Source organism: Trichechus manatus, unplaced genomic scaffold (genome assembly GCF_000243295.1).
Source record: "Trichechus manatus latirostris isolate Lorelei unplaced genomic scaffold, TriManLat1.0 scaffold00106, whole genome shotgun sequence".
NCBI classification, from domain to species: Eukaryota; Metazoa; Chordata; class Mammalia; order Sirenia; family Trichechidae; genus Trichechus; species Trichechus manatus.
In genome coordinates this window covers 7,518,005-7,541,302 of record NW_004444042.1, presented here as the reverse complement: position 1 = coordinate 7,541,302, position 23,298 = coordinate 7,518,005, and the positions used below count along the sequence as shown (strand labels likewise).

Below are 23,298 nucleotides of genomic sequence, written 5' to 3'. Positions count from 1 at the left end.
TTTACAAATACAATGCAATCCCGATCCAAATACCAACAACATTCTTTAAAGAGATGGAAAAACTAATCATTAACTTTATATGGAAAGGGAAGAAGCCCCAGATAAGTAAAGCACTATTGAAGAAGAAGAAATAAAGTGGGAGGACTCGCGCTACCTGACCTCAGAACCTACTACACAGCTATGGTAGTCAAAACAGCCTGATAGTGGTACAATGACAGATACATTGACCAATGGAACAGAATCGAGAACCCAGATGTAAATCCATCCACCTACGGTCACCTGATCTTCGACTAGGACCCAAAGTCCATCAAATGGGGAATAGACAGTCTTTTTAACAAATGGTGCTGGCAAAACTGGATGTCCATCTACAAAAAAATGAAACAGGACCCATACTTCACAACATACACAAAAACTAATTCAAAATGGATCAAAGACTTAAATATAAAGCCAAAAACTATAAAGTTCATAGAAGAAAAAATTGTATCAACACTAGAGGCCCTAATACATGGCATTAACAGGATACAAACCTTAACCAACAACACTCAAACTCCAGAATATAACCTAGGTAACTGGAATCTTCTAAAAATTAAACACTTACGTTCATCAAAAGACTTCACTGAAAGAGTAAAAAGAGAACCTACAAACTGGGAAAAAAATTTTGGCTGTTACAAATCAGACAAAGGTCTAATCTCTAGAAAGAAAATCCAACACCTCTACAACAAAAAGACTAATAATCCAATTAAAAAATGGGTAAAGGCAATGAACAGACACTTTACCAAAGAAGACATTCAGGCCAACAGACACATGAGAAAATGCTCGCGATCACTAGCCATTAGAGAAATGCAAATCAATACCATAAAGAGATACCATCTCACCCCAACATTACTGGCACAAATCAAAAAAATGGGAAATAACAAATATTGGAGAGGCTGCAGGGAGATCGGAACTCTTATGCACTGCTGGTGGGAATGCAAAATGATACAACCATTTTGGAAAACGATACTGCGCTTCCTTAGAGAGCTAGAAATAGAAATACCATATGATCCAGCAATTCCACTCCTAAGAACATATCCTAGAGAAATAAGAGTCATCACAAGAACAGACATATGCATACCCACATTCATTGCAGCATTGTTCACAACAGCAAAAAGATGGAAACAACCTAGATGCCCATCAACAAATAAATGGATAAACAAACTATGGTACATACACACAATGGAGTATCATGCAACAATAAAGAACAATGATGAATCTGTGAAGCATCTCATAACATGAATGAATCTGGAGGGCATTATGCTGAGTGAAATAAGTCAATCATAAAAGGACAAATATTGTATGAGACCTCTACTGTAAAAACTCATGAAAAGGTTTACACACAAAAAGAAACAATCTTTGATGGTTATGAGGGATAGAGGGGTCGGAAAAATACTAAAGAGACAATAGATAAGTGGTAACTTTGGTGAAGGGTAAGACAGTACACAGTACTGGGGAAGCCAGCACAACTTATACAAGGAAAGGTCCTGGAAGCTCCACAGACACATCCAAACCCCCTGTGGGACCAAATTGCTGGGCTGAGGGCTGTGTGAACCATGGTCTTGGGAAACATCTAGCTCAATTGGCATAACATAGTTTATAAAGAAAATGTTGTACATTCTACTTTGGTAAGTAGCATCTGTATTCTTAAAAGCCTGTAAGTAGCCGTCTAAGACACTCACTGGTCTCACCCCTTTGGGAGCAAGGAAGAATGAAGAAAACTAAAGATACAAGGGAAAGATTAGTCCAAAGGACTAATGGACCACATCTACCACAGCCTCCACCAGACTGAGTCCAGTACAACTAGATGGTGCCTGGCTACCACTGACTGCTCTGACAGGGATCACAACAGAGGGTCCCGGACAGAGCTGGAGAAAAATGTAGAACAAAATTCTAACTCACAAAAAAAGACCAGATTTACTGGCCTGACAGATACTAGAGAAACCCCGAGAGTATGGCCCCCATACACGCTTTTAGCTCAGTAATGAAGTCACTTCTGAGGTTTACCCTTCAGCCAAAGATTAGACAGGCCCATAAAACAAAACGAGACTAAAGCGGCACCCAAGCCCAGGGGCAAGGACTAGAAGGCAGTAGGGGACAGGAAAGCTGATAATAGGGAACCCAAGGTCAAGAAGGGAGAGTGTTGACATGTTGTTGGATTGTTAACCAATGTCATGAGACAATAAGTGTACTGTTTAATGAGAAACTAGTTTGTTCTGTAAACCTTCATCTAAAGTACAATTTTTTTTTTAAATTAAAAAAAAAGAATGACTTTTGGGCCTTCCTCTCAGAAACCCATAACGCCTGTCTAACTACGAAAAAAATATCAGACAAACCCAAATTGAGGGACATCCTACAAAACACCTGAACATTACTCCTCAAAACCATCAAGGTCATCAAAAAACAAAGTCTAAGAAATTATCATTCTAGAGGCAATATGACAACTAAACCTAACGTGGTATCCTAGATGGGATCCTGGAACAGAAAAAAGACATTAGGTAAAAATTAAGGAAATCCAAACAAAATGTGGACTTTAGATGATAATAATAATCTGTCAATCTTGGCTCATTAGTTGTGACAAATGTACAATAGCAACGTTAAGATATCAACTACAGGAGAAACTCAGGGCAGGGTATTCAGGAATTTTCTGTACTATCTTTGACAACTTTTCTGTAATTCTAAAACTTTAAATTTTAAAGTTCTAAAATAGTTTAATTAATACAATGACTTTTGACATCTGTTTACATGAATTACGTCTTAAATGTAATGAACCACCGTACACTATAGGTCCATGCAAGAAGCATTACTAAAATTGAGTTTCTCCAACTAAATTTCAGCAAAAAGTCTTCTTCTAACCTGGTTGTCTTTTTGATTGCTCGAGAAGGAAAGTAGGTAAGTTATCAGTGGGTAGAGCTGTGGATGTTGTAAGATTGCTTTTTTAGATGTAACATTTAATAAACACTTTTTGTGGGCTTCAGTCTATGTCTCAGTCACTGGCCCTGGGCCCCAGGATACTGAGATGAGTCAAGTATAATCCCTGATGCAAAGCACCATCCCAAGAGCTGGAATTCCTGGGGAAGAGGATCGCGAGATGATTCACTTTTCTTTTGGTTTCCACCACAGACATTGAGGGATGCCACAACAACAATGGTGGCTGCAGCCATTCTTGCCTTGTGTCCGAGAAGGGCTACCAGTGCGAATGTCCCCGCGGATTGGTGCTGTCTGAGGACAACCACACTTGCCAAGGTAGTACGGGGACAGGTGCCACCTCTGCTCTGATTTACACTTCCGCCTCCAAGTGTATCAGGGTTCTCCTTTAAAATGCCAGCTCTTTGAGCAGAATCATTACTCTGGAATCATTCAAAAGAGAAGATCCTTAAGGAAGGATTACCAGAAGGCTAATTGCCCTTTCCTTTTTATCTTTGATTTTTCTCTGATTTCTATTATTAATTGTACAACTAATACTCAATTTGGAGGAATAAGACATTGATGCAGTTCTATAACCAATGTCTTTTCTTTAGTAACAGATAATTGCATTGAGAAACCAAGTGGATTCTTCTCCCTACACTTAAAATATAGGTTTTGATAATCCTCGGAGAACGATTTTCTGGAAATTTAGTTCCTGCTGCCCAGAACATTTAATCATTCATCTGGCAAATATTTAATGAGCCCTAGCTTTGATTTGGTTATACTGTATCATTGTTATGATACATCCTCACATAGTGGACTCTGACAGTCCACATAAGTATTCCTTTTAAGGTATTTGTAGAGTCTGGAGAAGTGAACACAGAACGCTAAGGAAAAGCGATCTTTTTTTATATTAAGTTAAAGTGGGATTTATAGTCAGAGTTAAGGCTTAACTGAGCACTGAAAGGACAGTTTGGAACCCTTCTCCAAGTGCACTAACGCTGTTTTTATTACCTCGGTTTTATGGGGCAATAACCAACGTAGTCAAACCAATACCGTTATGTAGCTTAAGCCTGTATCAAAGCAGTACTTTTTCTGTATTGCCAATAAATTTCATTTGTGCTAAAAGTTAATCCTTTAGGTGTTTCAGTTCATGGAGTTATGCTAGCCACAACTTTTAAATAAATGTTAGCTGAGTTGAAATCTGAACACAGTATTTCCTAATTCGAGGGACATTATATTCGAGGAGCATCGTTTGACCACAATCTTGGGAGTTGAAAGTTTATTCACTAACTTGTTTGGAGGACTATAGATTTCCTTGAGGATAGAACAAAAAGCTTAGGTTTCATAAGGATGAAGTGATTTCTCGGAGGAGGCTTCCCAGCCCTTTCTCCCACCCAGGTTTCCTGGTCCTAACAGCAGCCCCTTTTCACCACAGTCCCTGTGTTGTGCAAGTCGAACACCATTGAAGTGAGCATCCCCCGGGACCTGGTTGGCGGCCTGGAGCTCTTCCTGACCAATACCTCCTGCCGAGGAGTATCCAATGGCACCCATGTCAATATCCTCTTCTCCCTCAAGACATGCGGCACAGTGGTTGATGTAAGTCCTTCTGGAGGGCACTTGGGGAATAACCAAAAGTCAGTATTTTGGGGGTAGTTGACAAAGGTATACAGTGTAGCTTGCATCATAGATGAAATATTCCCACATAAAAGATCTGAGCTAAAAACATCTACGCCATTCATTTGACAAGGGATTTTTGAGCATCTGCTGTGGTCCTGGGTGGTATAAAAAGTTAAGCATGCAGCTACTCATGGAAAACTTGGAAGTCCAAACCCACCCAGAGGCGCCTTGGAAGATAGGCCGGGTGATCTGCTTCTGAAAGGTCACAGTCGTAAAAACACTATGGATCACAGCACATGGTGAGTGAGTCAACTCCGGTGGCAACTGGTTTTGTTTTGCTTTGTTTGCCATGATCCTGGCCCTGTGAGGATAGAGAATGAAGAAGAATTTTCTGCTTGTTCCTGCTCTCAAATAGCACAGTCTCTCTGACACATGCAGCCATTGACCTGACTGCAACCACGTCAGTGTTACCGGAAGGCAGGTGTGTCCCCTCTGAAAAATGATTTTACTTGAATAATTTTAATAATACATTTAATAATAATTTAGGTGATTGTTCATTTATGATGTAGGGAATGAGTGCACGTACCGAACCAGTTTGAGGTAAAAGGTTTATACTTTTATCCAAAAATCTGCACCCAGCCCTGTGCTGGAGAGGGAATGTGTGAGATCTGCGAAGTAAGGCTCCTGCCTTCCAGGACTTGCACAGTAGGAGAGAGATGGTAACACACGCAGAAGTAAGTAAGAGACAGACAGTGATACAGATGCTGTACAAGTCCATTAAAGGGACAGACACTGGTGTAGCCAAGAAAAGTGGGACTTGAACTGGGCTTGCAGCTTGCGTGTGGTTTACACAGGTACAGAGGAAAAGAAAGGGCATTTCAGATGGGGTGACAGGCAAGCAGAGTCTCTGAGATGGGAATACTTCAGGGCTAAAACCAGTTGCCGTCAAGTCGATTCCGACTCACGGTGACCCCATGTGTGTCAGGGTAGAAGTGTGCTCCATAGGGTTTTCAATGACTGATTTTTCAGAAGTAGATCGCCAGGCCTTTCTTCCGAGGCACCTCTAGGTGGACTTGAACCTCCAACGCTTCGGTTAGCAGCTGAGTGTGTTAACCGTTTGCACCACGCAGGGACTAGACAGAGGTAAATGGGCAACTCAGCCTGACTGGCAAGGAATTCATGTTAGAAAATGAAACTGGAAAAGTAGATGGGGATAGACTATGCTTCCAGAGATCTGCCTCCTATGCCAGGGAGAGAAGTTTGGGCTCTCTGTCCCATAGACACAGGGTTAAGCAGGGACAGTCATGGTGAAATCACCACTATGCATGGATAGAGAAGATGGATGGAGAAGAGAACCCAGATACAGGAGAGCAATTCAGAGACCGTTGGAGTCAGTTGATTAAACAATGTTTATTGAATCCTACTGAGTGAAAAACCGAGGGCTAATTAGACTTAGGAGCCCTGATGGCACAATAGTTAAGTACTTGGCTGCTAACTGAAAGGCAGTTCAGCCTACCAGTGGCTCCATGGGAGAAAAGACCTGGTGATCTGGCCCCGTAAAGATGACAGCCTAAGAAACCCTATGGGGCAGTTCTACTCTGTCATAGTCTGTCGCTATGAGCTGGAATCGACTCGACAGCACACAGCGACAACTAGACTTGAGGTGAGACACGGGAGATATTCGCGGAGAAGGCGGCCCTACTTTAGACAGGTTGTGACTATACTGCGGGTAACCAGACGGAAATGCCATGTAATGAGCTGGCATTTTGTGGTGCACAGGGAGCGGCCTGACGAGGGTGGAGATGAGGAATAGGAAATCATCTGCATAAATGTGGTAACTGAAGTCATAGGGCGGTGAGTTCAGGACAAGTTCACATTGCAGCATGATCACTGGGCCTGGGATCCCTGAAAAGATAATATGTGGGAGCTGCTGTCCTTTTCTAAAATACTAGGGTTTTGAGTTTGCTGGTTCTTTGTAGGTCAGGTTTTATGAGTACTGTGTGGCTTGACCAGGAAGCAGTATGTAACTTGTCTCGCTAACAAGAGGAGAAGCAATGAAAAAGAAGCTTCAGACTTAGGCAACCAAACCTATAACGCATTTTGATGTAAACAGAAGTTTGGAGAATGTTAAAACCCAAAAACCAGTTGCCTCTGAGTCAGTTCTGACTCATGGCAACCCCATGTGTGTCAGAGTAGAACTGTGCTCAGTAGGGTTTTCAATGGCTGATTTTTTGGAAGTAGATCTCCAGGTCTTTCTTCTGAGGCACCTCTGGGTGGACTCGAACCTCCAACCAACCTTTCAGTTAGCAGCCGAGTGCATTAACCATCTGTATCACCCAGGGACTTCCCACTGTGGAAATAAACATAAAATTTCTTCCCTCTCTTGCCCTGGCCTGGCTCAGGTGGTGAACGACAAGATCATGGCTAGCAACCTTGTGACAGGTCTACCCAAACAGACCCCGGGGAGCAGCGGTGACATCATCGTCCGAACCAGCAAACTGCTGATCCCAGTGACCTGCGAGTTTCCTCGCCTGTACACCATTTCTGAAGGATACGTCCCCAACCTTCGAAACCCCCCGCTTGAAATCATGAGCCGCAACCATGGAATCTTCCCCTTTACTCTGGAGATCTTCAAGGACAATGAGTTTGAAGAGCCCTACCGGGAAGCCTTGCCCACCCTCAAGCTTCGAGACTCCCTGTACTTCGGCATTGAGCCCCTGGTGCATGTGAACGGCTTGGAAAGTCTGGTGGAGAGCTGCTTTGCCACCCCCACGTCCAAGATCGACGAGATCCTGAAGTACTACTTGATCCAAGATGGGTAATTATGCTTCCTAAACACTTCCGTAATGCCAGTCCACCTCCAGCCTCCACGTTCACAAGCATGCAGTCATTTACTAAACCTACATAGCACTCTTGCAAGCTCTTTATTTGCCCAGAAACCATTTATTGACATTTTGGAGATAAAAACTGGTGAGGGAGCGAGGACTCAGAATGACTCCAAGGTGTCTAGCTTGGGTGACTGACTCGATGCCATTAAGCGAGATAAAAGCACTGAGGTAGAAAAGCAGATGATGTAAAAATATTGAGTTTGGTAATCTGAAATAATGATGTTGGATTTAAAATGTCTGCAGGTTACATAAGAAGAGAAGCTCAGTGGGCGGTTGGAAATGCGTTATCAGTTAGACCCAGGAACAAGGTCAGGACTGGAGAGAAACAACAGAGACTCACCTGTTTGTAGCTCAAACTATAGGATTGACTGACTTGCTCAAAGACAGCGCTGTTGCTAACTGCTGTCCAGTCAGTCTCCAACACTCATGGCGACCCTCCTCCATCCTGCGCCATCTCCACAATGGGTTGTAGATCAGACCACTGTGATCTATAGGGTTTTCACTGGCTGGTTTTCCGAAGTCAATAGCCAGACCTTTCTTCCTAGTCTGTTTTAGTTTGGAAGCTCTGCTGAAACCTGTTCAGCATCCTAGCAACATGCAAGCCTACACCAACAGATGGTGGTGGTTGCTCATGAGACGCATTGGCTGGAAATAAAACCTAGGTCTCCCGCCTAAAAGGCGAGACTTCTGTCACTGAATCCCCATACAGCATGAGTATGAGGTGGGGGCTGATTCCTTATTCTTGAGATTTAGAAGCACACGGGCAATGAGGAAGTGGAAGTAGCAAGTGTGGACTCCTTTTGAGAAGTTTGGTAGTGAAGGAGAGAGAAGAAATACTTTTAGTGGCATCTCGTCAATGTCTTCCTTGTTCTAAATGTCAGGTGGGTCACAGTCTCAGGTGGGGTCAAGGAATGCAACCTAATAAAAGGGGCGTGGTCTAGTAAGCGCAGCCCAAGTGCGCCTGGGTTCTTGCCCTTTGCTGGTTGGCCTGAGAGGCTGCTTGAAGTTTCTATTTTGCTTTTCTCCTCCGTGCCTCTCCCACAAGCAGCCTTCGCCTGCTGCTGTCAACCTCTTTCACAGAGATTTTCAACCCGTGATGTGCATGAGAATCTTGAAGAGAAACTTAGAAAAAAAAGCAATACCCCAACCCCATTCTCTCTATCCCACTCCTATGGCCTGGATTCCGGCCCTCGTTATCTCTCACCAGGATAGCGAAGACAGCCTCCTAACCAAAGACCCACTGCTGTCAAGTCAATTCCGACACATAGCGATGCTGCAGGACAGAGTAGAATTGCCCCATAGGGTTTCCAAGGCTATAATCTTTATGGAAGCAGACTGCCTCATCTTTCTCCCACGGAGCGGCTGGTGGGTTCGAACGTCCGACCTTTAGGTTAACAGCTGAGCACTTAACCACTGTGGCGCCAGGGCGCCTTTAGCCTCCTAACACAGGCTCCTAAATCCCAGCTCTCAAACCTCCGCTCCACAGAGCCCCTGAGTAATCCATTCCAAAGGAAAACAATCTTGTCACATCCCTGCTGAAACCTTTCTCAAGGGTCTCTTTCTCCTTTTGTTGGTAAATGTAAGTCTTTACCAGCAGGAGTATTCTAGCCTCAACTTCCTGTAGCCTCCTTAGCTCAATTCATAATATGGAAAATTCGTCAGGCTAGCTGCCTGGATGGCCAATAACCGGTCTTATAGGGGGACTGTCAGACCTTTTGGGATTCTTGCCATCTTAATTAAAGTGATCCCCAGAAAGATTTAAAGTGAAAAATGGAAGCATCATTTGTTTATTTCTTTTTTCAGTGACTTTAAGTCACACACTTAATACTAAGTAGGTTGAACTGATTAAAAAATCCGTTGCCGTTGAGTCGATTCCGACTCATAGAGATCCTATAGAACAGAGTAGAACTGCCCCCATAGGGCTTCCAAGGCTGTAAATCTTTTCAGAAGTGGATTGCCACATCTTTCTCCACAGAGCAGCTGGTGGGTTCGAACCATCAACCTTTCGGTTAGCAGCCAAGTGGTTAACCACTGCGACACCAGGGCTCCTGGTAGGTTATGGATTTAAGGGAGGTTGGTCTTTTTATTTATTTATTTACAGCTTTATTGGAGTACTATTCACATACAATAAATACACATTTTTTAAATTTTTTACAGCTTTATTGGAGTATTATTCACACACAATAAATATACATATTTAAAGTGTATAAGTTTTGAGATATACACCCATGAAACCATTGATTGTAGAATCAAGATAGTAAACACTTCTGTCATCCCAAAAAATATCTCCTACCCTCATATTTACTTCCTGCAAAAATAAGTGTATGATCATAATTTATTTACTAGGAAAATATGTAACCTGTAGTTTCAATAAAGTGTGTGAAGTTTATTTATATATTCATTAATCAGAACCTCACTTAAAAGAACCTTTCCTTTTATTTTGGACAGTTTAAAGAAGCTGTGCTATTTTATTTTCCAACCCTTAACACATACAATGCAGCAAAAAACTATGCTGCAGAAGACATTAGAATCGTTAAAAAGCTTAGGCAAGAACCCAAAAGCCACAGCCGTGTGGGTCTTTAGTAAGCAGGCGGGCCGTCCCAAGCATAGCACTGTCCAGTAACGATGAAAATCCAAACTTCCAGCGTGGCTCCCTGGCCCTTCACTCTCTGCCCTCTGCCCTCTCCACTTTCTGCCCCTGCCGCTCTCCTGCCAAGGGAATCACTGATGACTCCCAAACCCCTCATGGTTCCCTAGATGTTCCTGACTTGGCACACGCTGTTTCCTCTGCCTGAAGTCTTCTTTCCCTGCCTTCTTTTCCTGTCTGATTCCTGGTCCTTTAGTATTCAGTGTGGTTTATTTCGTCTATGAAGCCTTCCTGGATCCTTTCCAACCTGAAACGTTCCTTCCCTTTCCTCCCTCAATGCCTAACGTAATGGTTGTTAGTTGCCATGGAGTCTATTCCAAGTGATAGCGACCCCGTGTGTGCAGAGTAGAGTTGCTCCATAGGCTTTTCAAGGCTGTGACCTTTCAGAAGCAGATCGCCAGGCTTGTCTTCCGAGGCAACTCTGGGTGGGTTCAATCCACCAACCTTTCAGCTAGTAGTCGAGCGCTTAGCCAGTTTGCACGGCTCAGGGATACCTTCATATAGTAAGTGTCATTTTATATTTGCTAAATAAATTATTGAATGAATATTTATAATAATAGTAATTTGGGAGCTAGTCCAGAGACCTAAAATAAATATGATACAATTTAGCTTATATTTATTAATCATTTGATTATTTGTTTTTTAAATTATTCATGCATTATTCTTAGCTTAAATTTAAACCAGGCTGGTTCTTGTCTGATATTTAATCTGATTCACATCTGATTCATTTCCCTCTAATTTTAGCTGGTATATGCCCTGAGAATGCAAAATAATTTAATACTAGCCTAAGCAAGATATAATTAGGAAGGTTAATTTCTAGAAAAAGAAACATATTGAATTCTAAAATTAAATATTGAACAACTTTTGGATGATCAATTACTTTGGATTATCCTATACCATTATTACTTTCTTTTAGTACATAAACTTGGAGTTAACTAAAATAGCATTGTTTAATCAAGAGCCAGAGCTTTTCCTGGGTTCTATTCTGCCATGACAACGACAACAAATATCAAACCCGTTGCTGTCAAGTCGATTCTGACCCATAGCGACCCTAGAGGACAGAGTAGAGCTGCCCCACAGAGTTTCCAAGGAGCGGCTGGTGGAGTTGAACTGCCGACCCTTTGGTTAGCAGCCATATCACTTAACCACTGTGCCATCAGGGCTCCATTCTGCAATAATGACCCCATAGTAACTCTTTCTTCCTTATTTTTTCTCTTTAAAAATAATGGTAAGAATATTTTTAGGCAAAGATAAATTGAAAATGCTGAGGCACTTAGATGAAAAGTGTCATTTTAATATCAAGTGTTACTATTATTATAGATACCGGAGTATAAATTTCTTGACATCATACAGCATATTATTCATTTTTATATCCTCTGCAGCACCTAGCAGAGTGTCTTGCACAGATTAGGTATGCAATAGATATTTATTACAGAACATAATCAGAAGACGATATAAATTCAGTTTCACCTCAGGAAAATGAAAATGGGAAATAAGTACAAGAAGTAACAGTAGCTACATTATATATAGATCTTCTTCAGCTCAGTGGAATACGTACTAGTAGTAATACAAGTCAAGGTGACTTATTTTTAAATAATTTTATTGGATTTTTCACCTGCTTCAGAACAGCAGCTAGCAATGAAATAGAAAGTAGTCAGTAAGCATGTGGAACCAGTATCCAGTTTCCCTGGCTTTTATATCAGGTCCCCCGCTCCTTTCCTTGGCCTGATGGATAGGAATTATTAGGTACCCATAAAAAGGAAACTATACCCAGAAGAAAAAAAAAAAAGTTCCTTCAGAATCCAGAATGAAAAAGATAATACGAATGTGATCCTTGGCCTTTTGGGAAAAAATAAATACCTATAACTTTGGCCTCAGAATGAAGAACTGATGAAACTTCTTTCCGCCAGCTAATCCTGAAGTAAACCTAGAAGTTACACTTAAAGCAGTAGACTTGAGATTACAACCCCAAATCCCTATCCAACTACAACTTACTATGACATTTGGGAAAAGATGAATTAAAACAATTTGGAGGTGAATGACTCTTCCCCAGTAGAACCAGTCCTTCTCCAGGAAACTTAGGTATTTATGCATTCTTCGAGGCCAGAATTGTGGTCGGCTCACTGTATCCCATTCAGTGGTTGGTATGTACTAGGGTCCAATACACATGTATTGAATTTAACTAAAGAAAAGCCTCTCAGACCAATAATGAAGTACATGAAGGCAGAATTCCTACAATATATTACCAATGAAAATACAGTTTTTTCAGTAAAAGGTATCTTATAAATAAATGGTGCTGCTGTTGCTAATACTTAAATGCACTGACTTAACAGAAGACCTTCTGCCTGCTGTGTGGGTACAGAGAATGATTGCTACAACAGACATCGTTAATGAGCAGGGCTGCATCTGAAGATGCCATCATAGGGAGGGGATTGCATTTTTCCTTCTCAGAAAGCTTGTGTGCAGCCCAGCCTCCTCCACCCGGTTTGCCTCTTCTTGGGCCAAAAAACACGTTGGACCAGATTGTTTTTCCATGTCTGTTTAAACCATCGAGTCTGACGCGCCACTCTGTCCTACTTTCAGCTGTGTTTCAGATGACTCAGTAAAGCAGTACACATCTCGGGATCACCTAGCAAAGCACTTCCAGGTCCCCGTCTTCAAGTTTGTGGGCAAGGACCACAAGGTGAGCTGAATGCCTTGTCCTTTTAACCCCCAGACCTGACCCTTCCTTCTTGGTGCCTCGGTGTGTCAACCTTCTAAGACCCCACGATTGGGATCTGTATCAACTCTGTGAAAAACACTGTAAAACTGGCCATCTAGAAGCTCAGCACCTCCATTAATGTCACAATTATCTGCCTTCCCAATAAAATAACCGTGCTTGTTCAAAGTTAATATTATATGATCATAATGTTAAATCTTTGTGGGCAGGTGTGATTGAAAAGCCTGTATCGTGGGCACACAGCAAAGGATATGGACAGAAAATTCATAGAAAGGACAAATAGTAAAATGTTCAATGAAAATAGTACTTAAAATGCTAGTTAATATAATTATACGACACCATTTTATGTATATTAAATTTATAAAAATTATAAATTGCAATGCTTACAAGGTTATAGGATGAAGTCTATAGTGGCAGTATAAATTGCTATAAAACTCATTGCTGTCCAGTCAAATCCAACTCATAGCAACCCTATAGGACAGAGTAGAACTGCCCCACAGGGTTTCCAAGGAGCAGCTGGTGGATTCAAACTGTTGGCTTTTTGGTTAGCAACTGAACTCTTAACCACTGTGCCACCAGGGCTCCATAAATTGATATACTTTCTGGAAAGCTGTCTGGTAATATATAATAATAATTGTATTCTTTTATCTAAAAATTCCAATTCTGGCAGTTTCTCAAAAATAAAATATTTTTAAAGGTTCATTGGAAGCATTTATGGAGCATTGTTATGAAGGGGTAAGGGATGCCCCCAAACAGTGTATCAATTTAATGCAATATTAAGCAGTCACTAAAATGATAGGCGTGGAAAAAAATAGATATAAAAAAAGCTGTTAAGTCATAAAATTAAATCCAGTAGTTCTACATGCATATTGAATATGCTACAAAAAAACAAAAAATATCCAGGTGTATACATGATAGAGGTTATAAGAGGCTACCAAAAAAAGGCTATAGTTGTGTTAAGGTGGAGGGTTTGGGGTTTTTTAGTACAGGTTGTTGAAACATTTAAACAAAAGAAAGCTTAAGAGGCCAACATTCTTTTCTAAACTAAGTGTATTCCTGTTCTTTCCAGCTACATCATTGTTCCAGAACAACTGCTAAAAATGACGGCTAATCCTGATCTCCCTTCCCAACTAGGCAGTAAACTTTGGGCAGTTACTTATTGAAAGGTGACTAGAGAAAGGACTTGTCATTTTACAACAGAAGTGCATGGGAGCCAATGTTATACCCAGACCTTCATTCCCAGAATGAAGGTGTTAACGTTATTAGACGTTGTCCTCACAAAGGTCTCTCCTGTTTCAGAACAATGAAATCACCCATATGAACCAAATTCCAACTTTACGACTTTACTAAATGTGTGAATTTGGGCAAGTCCCTTCACCTCTCTAAGCCTCAGTTTTCTCATCTGTAAAATGGGTATAATAATCAATAACATTAACTTCAAAGGGTTGTTGTTAAATTAAAGGAGTTAAGGTATATGAAACATTTAGTATAGTGTGTGGCTTACAGCAAGTACTCAATAAGTGGCCGATGTCGTTGTTTTTATTAATTATCATCATCACCTTTTCAGGAAGTATTTCTGCATTGCCGGGTTCTTGTCTGTGCAATGCTGGATGAGCGGTCCCGCTGTGCCCAAGGTTGCCACCGGCGAATGCGTCGGGACACCGCAGAAGAAGACACAGCTGGTGCAGAGAACCAGGTGCTGACAGGAGGCCCGATCATCATTGACTGGGGGGACTAGCAAAAACGCAGCAGCTTGAGCCCTGGCCCTCCTTGGAACTCACTGGTCTCCTCCTTGGAACTTCTCCCCACACCCTCTAAGAACATCAGTCAACATCCTAGAAAATCTGCATTTTGTAAGCCTCATACTGTGAGTGTAGACAAACTCTGATTCTAGTCCATGCAGTTGGCAAAAGTCATAGTACTGCTGAATGATGAGGCCCGAATGGGGCTTCATCTTTCTCATGTTGAAAGCTAAGCTGTCCACTCAGAAGCTCGCCCCATCTTCCCCGTTTTTCCCTGCAATAAAGCACCCCATGTATGATGCAGTAGGACCCCAAAAATGAGAATTGGGTACAAGATTTCAAATAAGAAATCATTTTAAAAATTAACTAGTTGCTTGAAATTATGACTAAAATACCCAATGACTCTTTAAACATGTAAATAATAATCATACCCAGAAATTTGAATTCAAATGCAGAACACTTATAGGGAGTTTGGAAGTTTATCGATACAGCACTGTGTAATTTAAAAAATACTATTTGGTTTTTCTCTTGCACAATATTTTCCTTTGATGTTTTTACATTGCCTTAAGTAGAATGTTTTCACTTAATAAATGTTAATAAATTTATTAATACCCATTTAAGTGATTAAATGACTGAATTGTAAGCAAAATTAAAGTTTGGTACCATATGTTTCTATGGCAAGAACAAGGCATAAAACTATATCATACTTTATTCTGTAGGTGCTTGATAAATTTTATTGAAATAAATATCATGAACTACAGAGATAAATTTTGTCTGCAGTTAAATCCAATTTTTAATATGCTAATTACTTTAATGGCTTTACATAAGGTCAAGGAAACCCTGGTGGCGCAGTGGTTAAGAGCTACAGCTGCTACAGCGGTTGGAATCCACCAGGCGCTCCTTGGAAACTCTATAGGGCGGTTCTACTCTGTCCTATAGGGTCGCTGTAAGTCGGAATCAACTCAACGGCAATAGGTTTGGGTTTTTTTTTTTTTACATAAAGTCAGAGAAATAGTTTTTTCTTCTTCTTTTTAAAAATGGCTACAGTCAACAATTCTTAAAGGAAGAGAAAGGAGAAAATAATCTAGATCTAGAAAGTGATCTAAACTTTTTCTGTAAAGGGTCAAATGGTAAATATCAGCTCTGCCATTGCGGCATGAAAGCAGTCACAGACAATACATAAACAGCAGAGAGTGGCTGTGTTCCAATAAAACTTTACAAAAACAGGCTGGCTCGCCTGTTTACTAACCCCTGATCTAGATTAATGGTCCTCAACCCTCACTGTGCATTAGAATCACCTGAGGAATGTTTCTAACATACCAATATGTAGGCACCACCCTCAGAGACTCGTCTTTTTTTTAAACTCTCCTCAGGTGATTCTAATCTGCATTTAGGGAATGACTATTTGTCTCTTACTCCCCTCAGATTTCAGGGTCCTTTCCTAGCTATCTCCATTGATAGCTCTTACCACGTGCTTCTCAGATCTTGGCATGACTTTAACACCACTTAGTAATTAGGAATACCAAGAAGGAGGACAGGTCACTGGAGGAAGAAACAGAACCTCAGAGACCTAACTCCAGCTGACCTGCACCTCTTTGGTCTTCATCAGGTAAGCCTCTGACCATCCCACCTGTTTTTCTTGTTTTTTTTTTTTTAATCTCTCCAGCACCAGTGGGAATCATTATCGTTGGTGGAACTTACCAGGTAGTTTCTGTTCTCTTCTAACTGAAATGGAAACACATGGTGATACTGGAATTCATCTCTTTTCAAATTTTCTAAAAAGTACATTTTATTAAATATGAAATGCTTACTGTAACTGAAACATGGACCAGAGGAAAGCCATTGCCTCCCAGTGGTTGGACTTCCCAAAATTTCATTTATGAATATAATTATCAGGTCCAGGAACCTCAGGGGGTGTTTGTGTTTTAGTCTTTAAGCTAAGAACTGAATTTCCAGGCAAATGTGTCTTCACTGGGGAGACCAGCGGTAAATGACAAGTAGCCTTCAAATCACTCCAGGTCTTTTTTCCAATTCTTCTTGAAGGATGTGACTCGTGTTTCAAACTGTAGAACAAATATCTCCTTTCTCCTGCTTTGTGGTGTTCAGACTGTGGAAGAAAGGAGACACATCTGCTGCACTGCCATCTCCAAGACCGACAGCTTGGTGTCACTCAAAAACAGGAAGCCATCACCTCTTCCTCATAACTCATCTTTCTCCTCCTCTGCACAGATGCAGGCTGCCCGCTGACTATTCATAAAGGGTCGGCAGCCCAAGGTCCATACAGTATTGAACACAGTATCAGCCAATGAATCGCAGGCTACTTGAAAGAAATGAAGAGACATATAAGAGGTTAATACACAGGACTACTCCAAGTAGTATGAGTCATGTTGAAGAGGCAATGTATTTTCAAGGATGACATGACACACAGAGGAAGGTAGAGGCAATAATCCAAACACATAATTAAAAAGAAAAGCATACATTTAAGTTTTTGGAGAAGCTCCCATTTGATCCAGTAAAGCAGAAAACACTTTGGAGTGCCCTCCTTCTGTGGGCCCCTGGGTCAAATCCATGGTTAGCAATCAGAATCTCCCATACCACAATGCCCACCCCATGGAGAATCTACCATTTTTGTAGAAAACTCCCTCAATTAACACTACCAGGTTTTCTATAGCTTTCCCTGTTCAAGTGTGGCATGAACAACCATTCATTCACTGAAAAAACATTTGCGTGTGTTGGGTATGTTGATCAGCCACTCTGTTAGGTATCAGGGATAGAGACAAAAGGCATCCCTAACTCAAGGATCTCACTGTTTGGCAAAGAAGTGGACAGATAAACAGACTACAGCATGATGAAAGTAACCCCAAGGTGTTAAGACAAGCCCATATGAAGGGCCTCTAGCCCTTTGGGGTTATTAGGGAAGGCTTCTCAAATGAGGTGAGATATCTAGGTTTAAATATAAAAAATACATGCAAATGTTTATATATATACATATATATATATATATATATATATATATATATATATATATTCTTACCACAATTAAAAAAAAGAATATATGATCAGGGAAATGAAGTATTAATACATGCTACAACATGTATAAATCTTAAAAATATTAGGATAAGTAAAAGAAGCCAGGCCACATTATATAATTCCATTTATATGAAATGTCCGGAATAAGCAAATCTATGGAGACAGAAAGTAGATGAGTGGTTGCTAGGGGCTAGGGATAAGGGGGAATGGGGAATAACTGCTAATGGGCAGGGGCTTCTTATTGGGGTGATGAAAATATTCTGGAATTAGTGGTGATATTTGCACAACTCTGTGAATGTACTAAGAAACACTAATTGCACACTTTAAAAGGATGAATTCTATGGTATGTGAATTATATCTCAATTTAAAAAAAGTCCTCACTTAATGAAAAAAAAAGAAAAGAAGTATCTATGCATACTACAACATGGATGAATTTTGAAAACATTATCATAAGTGAAAGAAGCCAGTCACAAAAGACCACATATTGTATGGTTCCATTTATATGAAATGTCCAGAATAGACAAATCCATAGAAACAGAAAGTAGATTAGAGGTTGCCAGGAGCTGGAGGGGGAAGTGAATAGGGGGTGAATGCTAATGAGTATGGAGTTTCATTTTGGGGTGATGAAAATGTTCTGAAATTGATTGTGGTGCTGGTTGCACAACTCTACAAATGTATTAAAAACATTGAATTGTACACTTCAAATGGATGAACTGAATAGTATGTAAATTGGATCACAATCTGTTTTAACAACAACACATGGATGATCAGGGTGTTCCAAGAAGAGGGAATGCAGGAGCAGAAAGGTGTAGGCCATCAACCCAAGTAGTCTGAGATGACAGGAATCAGGAGTAACCAAGATGATGCTGGAGAGGCCGGCTAGGGCTGAATCAGGAAGGGCCATGTATGTCGTACTGAGGAGTTTGGATTTAATCCTTAAGGAAGAGGAATCTGTTGAAGGACTTTAAGCAGGGGTTGGAGATGATCTGTTTTGTGTGATATAAAAATATATCTAGTCCCACCAGGGAAGGAGACCAGCAGCAGAGACCCGGCAGCAGGAGAGGGCACTGTGGGCTTCCGGCCCACGGAGAGAGAAAGCTGAGTGCCTTTGGGCAGAGACTGAGGGCCAGGGAGAGGCGTGCCTGGGAGCACAGCTGAGAAGAGGCTATCCTGGTGTAAGAACTGTATCCTGAGTGTTCCTGAACGTGAATTGTAACTGTTACTTTCCCTAATAAACCCCAGAATCATGAAAAAAATATATATATATATATCTAGTCCCTACTGGGAGAATAGATTCAACAGGACCCAGAGACTGGGTTAATTTGCAGTAACCAGGCAAGTGGGACTATCAAAGAGATATTTAGGAGAAAGAATCAATAGGACATTGCTTGGACGAACAAACTTGACCTGACCCTAGATTAGTAGCAGGTACTTTTTCACCGTTTATAGGTCCAGATACTGATACGCCCTTTTACAGGGTCTAATTAATTATTCATATGTTCAAGTCCTTATACGTTCACTTTAGGACGACACTCTAGACATTGATCTATGAACAAGATCCAAGACTCTTTCCATTGTGAACTTCCTGTGGCATGGGGCCAACTCTTTCCAAGCCTGAATGTCAACCTTTACTGTCTAAGATTAGATAATGCTAGTAGCTAGATATAATGTTCTGGCTTTGGAAGCTGAGGGATTAAAACGTTTCCTAATATTAATTGGGAAAAAGAAATGATAGAATCTGTGCTAGAGACTGGGTATCTGAGCAGTTGTTTAAAACTAGTCATCGTCAAGTCTATAGACCTTCACACACAAAACGATCATTCTTTGAATTCTTATCCTGACTGAGAATAAAATAAGGAAAAAAGTGCCTAAACCAACGCAAGTTGTCTTATGCAGAATAACTTCCAATATGGAAAATTATTTACAGTGAAATGGATAACCACAGCCAGTTGGGCAACTCTTTCTGTGGTCTTAAAGGATAGAATTTATTTCTCTGGGAAGGCTTTGGTATAGCCCTTTCCATCAGGAGTGGCGCCAGCAGCTCCTGGACAGGAAAACAAGAACTTTAGTGAAGCGGTGCCCAGAATCTTCCTTCACCCTTTCTTGCATTGATCACAGTGTTCTATAAAGAAGTCCAGTGGGCTCTGATGGTATCTTTGAGTAAAGGGGCTCTGGTTACAACTCTATGTGAAAACAGGAACAAAGGTCCCTGCTCAAAGAAATGCCCTGCAGATACCTACCTTCCACTTTGGAGACAAAGCCCAGACTCCGCTTAAGATCGGAGCAGATAGAGTGGAGACACCATCGGAATTTTGCATCACAGCGATACTTGTTGGCACCACATGTGTCATAGCAGACGTCCAGCTGGTTGCAGCACTTGGTCATTGCTGGAATGCCCAAGTCCATCTGGGGAAAAGGGAGGGAAGAAAAAAGAAGGGAAAAAAATGCCACGTTTCGACCAAGGACCTTAGGCAACCCTGGCCACCTTGTTATGAGCTAGCCAGTTCTCCAATTCCTGCTCCATATGCAGACCAATTCAGAAACACCAATTACCCAGTAAAATATATCAGATGGAGAGTTATAGCATGCTAAGCTTTAAACTGTGATTTAGTTATTCGTTTAATATGTGACTCTGAATGGCCCATTTTTTTCTACTTTTTCTTTTAGAGTTTAGTAATTTCCAAACTGACAGACTGCTGCAGTGATGAAAATAGAGATCAGAAGGTAGTTAAACAGGCAGAGCTGCAGGGCTTCCAAGTTCAACCAAAACTCATGTTAACATTTCCATGTGAGATTTTGTAAGGCTAAAAGTATGCAAAACTCAGCCTCAGTTCATCAAGAAGTCACCAGCACTTATCAGGGACCCATCCCATACAGCACTATTTTAACAGTGTGTCTATGTGCCCTGGTGGCGTAGTGGTTAACAGCTTGGCTGCCAACCAAAAGGCTGGCAGTTCAAATCCACCAGCCGCTCCTTGGAAACCCTATGGGGCAGTTCTACTCCATCCTATAGGGTCGCTATAAGTTGGAACCGACTCAAGAGCATCTAACAACAACAACAACATGCGTCTGTATATGTCGAGGATCAGAGTGGGGAATAGAACACACAGTTCCTGATCACAAGGGGTATGGTCAAACCACAATGTCTAACACACACATACACATTTACTAAGTGTCCTGTAAACAACTGTAAATGTTGTAGCATAAACTGAGTACCTAAATTCATAGAATAGAATACCACACAGAGAGTCATCAAACAGGAAAGATTGTTTTAAGAGGGTTTGGAAAGAAAACTGAGAGGATGATTATTAGAGATGAGGGTAGACTTAGGATACAGCAGGTAGAGAAAGAAAATAATGAGCAAATCATATGTGGGCAAGTCAATTCGTTTGTTTAGTCTTCTATGGGTCTTAGCAGGGAAATATGTATGTATGTATATGTATAAAATCTTTTTTTAGGACTTCTGGGCAACATGGTGCTATAAGCCGAAGCACCATGCCGTCCCTCCACAGCAAAGATCCAAAAAACTAAGCCAAACAGAGAAAATGGCAGTCCTGAAACCCTAAGCATCAAATTAAGAGATAAAGAACTCAGCCAAGCACCAAATGGAATAAGAAACTGACAGAGAACAGAGAGCGAGGCGAGATACATGCAGAGGTCCCCTATTAGCTACTGCAGTATGGATCCGCCATCTTGGACTCCTATCAGAGACCAGCAAACAGTGGGTACGAGAAAGCAGCTTCACGGAGCTTCCAGCAGGAGACAGAACAACTGGTAACCAGCAATATACGCTTTCCCACCCCCCACCCTTCTTCACCCCCACTCGGCTTCCTCTGCTTCCTGCGGCCACAGTCTCTTGGCCGGGAAGCATCGGCTTCACCCTGGGTTGCTTGGATTCCACCTGCCCGCACTGGCCGGCTCCCTAAGTGCTATTTGTTGGCTGCTGGTGTTGCTTTTTTCCACTCTTTATATTTCTTCCTTACCTCTCACCACTTCTCCCTCCTTTCTCTCAAATACCTGGCTCTGTGCACCATCTTTGCTTCTTCCTGAAAGGCTGTGAAACGCTGCTCAAATGTGAGACTGCTTCCCAGCTCGTGCTGCCACACTGGTGGGATCCCGGGGCTCTTTTTTATTTGTTTTGAATTGTTTATTTGTTTCTTTTCTTTTTCTATTCTCGAACTGGGAGAACGTTCTAGCCAGGCAGTACTGCGCGTCTTGGGACCAAACCCCTCAGTTTGTGCAGACACACAGAAAGATCCCTGAGACATTTTTTTTTCTTGTTCTTTTTAGGGTTTTTTTAAATGTATTTTTTGGGGTTTTTTTCTTTTTTCTTTTTTTAATTTGTTTGTTTTCTTTTCCCTCTTTTTCCCTTTTTGTCTTTCTTCATTACTCAGTTTCTTGTCTCTCTATACTTTCCTTCTCTTCCTGTCCCCTGAATACCTGGCGCTGAGTGACACCTCTATGCCTTCTAGCTAGGCTGTACTTGACAGCCTGGGAGCAACTTCCCCAGACCTCATAGCTGCAGCAGTGGGATCCCTGGGAGATTTGCTTTTCTTTCTGAATTTTTATTTATTCATTTTTTCTTTTCTTTTCTTTTTTTATTCTTCTCCTCTGTGTTTTTCTCCATTTCATAATCTCTCACCTCTCCACTCCAATGGCAAGCTCCCCTCGCACTCTTTTTGGTTTGTATGTTTTTGGCTCCTTATGTTTTCCTCTCTCCTCTCTCCCATACCTATCTTAGCTCCACACATCACAATCTTCCCTCTCCATCCTGCCTACCTGCACCGTGCGCTAAACATCACAATAGCAAGCAACCCAGGCATGGCCTACTGGAATGTGCCCTGCACTGATTACTGACCCGCCCTGGTGGCCGTAGTAAGTGCCACAAAAAACCCATCCCAGCAACTCCTCTTCAGCTAGACTTGCCCTGCTGTACCATTTCTGAGCGACTGACCCTGCCAATTGGAGGAGGCAAAAAGTCTCGTGCCCACAGATGAGCAAACAACAAAGAACACACGGCCCGCCTGCTCAGACATAGCCAAATAAAACAAAAAAACAGGACAAAACAAACAAATCTACAATCAATAAATGAGGAAAATAACTACCAAATGTCCCAAAGACAGCAGACAACATCAAAACATTTACAAAAGCAGGACAGGATGGTTCCCGTAAGCATCCAAAATAAAACACCAGATCACTTTCCATTAGAAGAAAAGGCACTAGAACTACCTGATAGGGAATTCAAATCTCTAATACTCAGAATTATCCAAGAGTTGAAGCAAAAAGCAGACAAAAATGAGGAAAAAATAGACAAATTCATGGAAAATACAGACAAAAAACTGGAAGAATTCAGGAAAATAATACAGGAACAAAATACCAAAATAAATTCCCAACTAGAAATCATACAGAAACAACAATTAGAAATCCAAAAGATAAACAACAAGATTTCGGAAATGGACAGTGTCATAGAAGGGCTGAGGAGCAGGTTTGAAACAGTGGAAGATAGGATCAGCGAAATTGAAGGCAAACACTTGGCTACAACTCTGACTGAGGAAAAATCAGAAACAAGAACGAAGAAAAATGAAGAGACCCTGAGAATTATGTGGGATACAATCAAAAGTAAAAATCTGCAAGTGATCAGAGTTCCAGAACAGGGGGAGAAAACAGAAAACACAGAGAGGATCATTGAAGAACCTCTGACAGAAAACTTCC

General features: G+C 41.3%; 2 protein-coding genes across 4 annotated transcripts in view; one reads left to right on the top strand and one right to left on the bottom strand.

Annotated features, from left to right (window-relative positions):
* The window catches only part of OIT3 (oncoprotein induced transcript 3), a 28,063-nt gene extending 13,511 nt beyond the window's left edge, over positions 1–14,552 (top strand). Inside the window, exons 5-9 of the mRNA XM_004383266.1 lie at positions 3,157–3,279; positions 4,379–4,539; positions 6,963–7,378; positions 12,679–12,778; positions 14,382–14,552. Of these exons, the coding sequence (XP_004383323.1) occupies positions 3,157–3,279; positions 4,379–4,539; positions 6,963–7,378; positions 12,679–12,778; positions 14,382–14,552 (971 nt within the window). The remainder of the gene's footprint in view (positions 1–3,156; positions 3,280–4,378; positions 4,540–6,962; positions 7,379–12,678; positions 12,779–14,381) is intronic.
* Positions 14,553–16,222: 1,670 nt separating this feature from the next.
* Positions 16,223–23,298, bottom strand: part of PLA2G12B (phospholipase A2 group XIIB) — a 29,448-nt gene continuing 22,372 nt past the window's right edge. Inside the window, exons 3-4 of one of the 3 annotated variants that reach the window (XM_004383243.3) lie at positions 19,827–19,992; positions 16,223–16,876 (exon numbers count right to left, since the gene is read on the bottom strand). In XM_004383243.3, the coding sequence (XP_004383300.1) occupies positions 16,755–16,876; positions 19,827–19,992 (288 nt within the window). In that variant the 3' untranslated portion in view covers positions 16,223–16,754. The remainder of the gene's footprint in view (positions 16,877–19,826; positions 19,993–23,298) is intronic. The other 2 variants (XM_012557521.2, XM_023737693.1) reach the window with 2 other exon arrangements.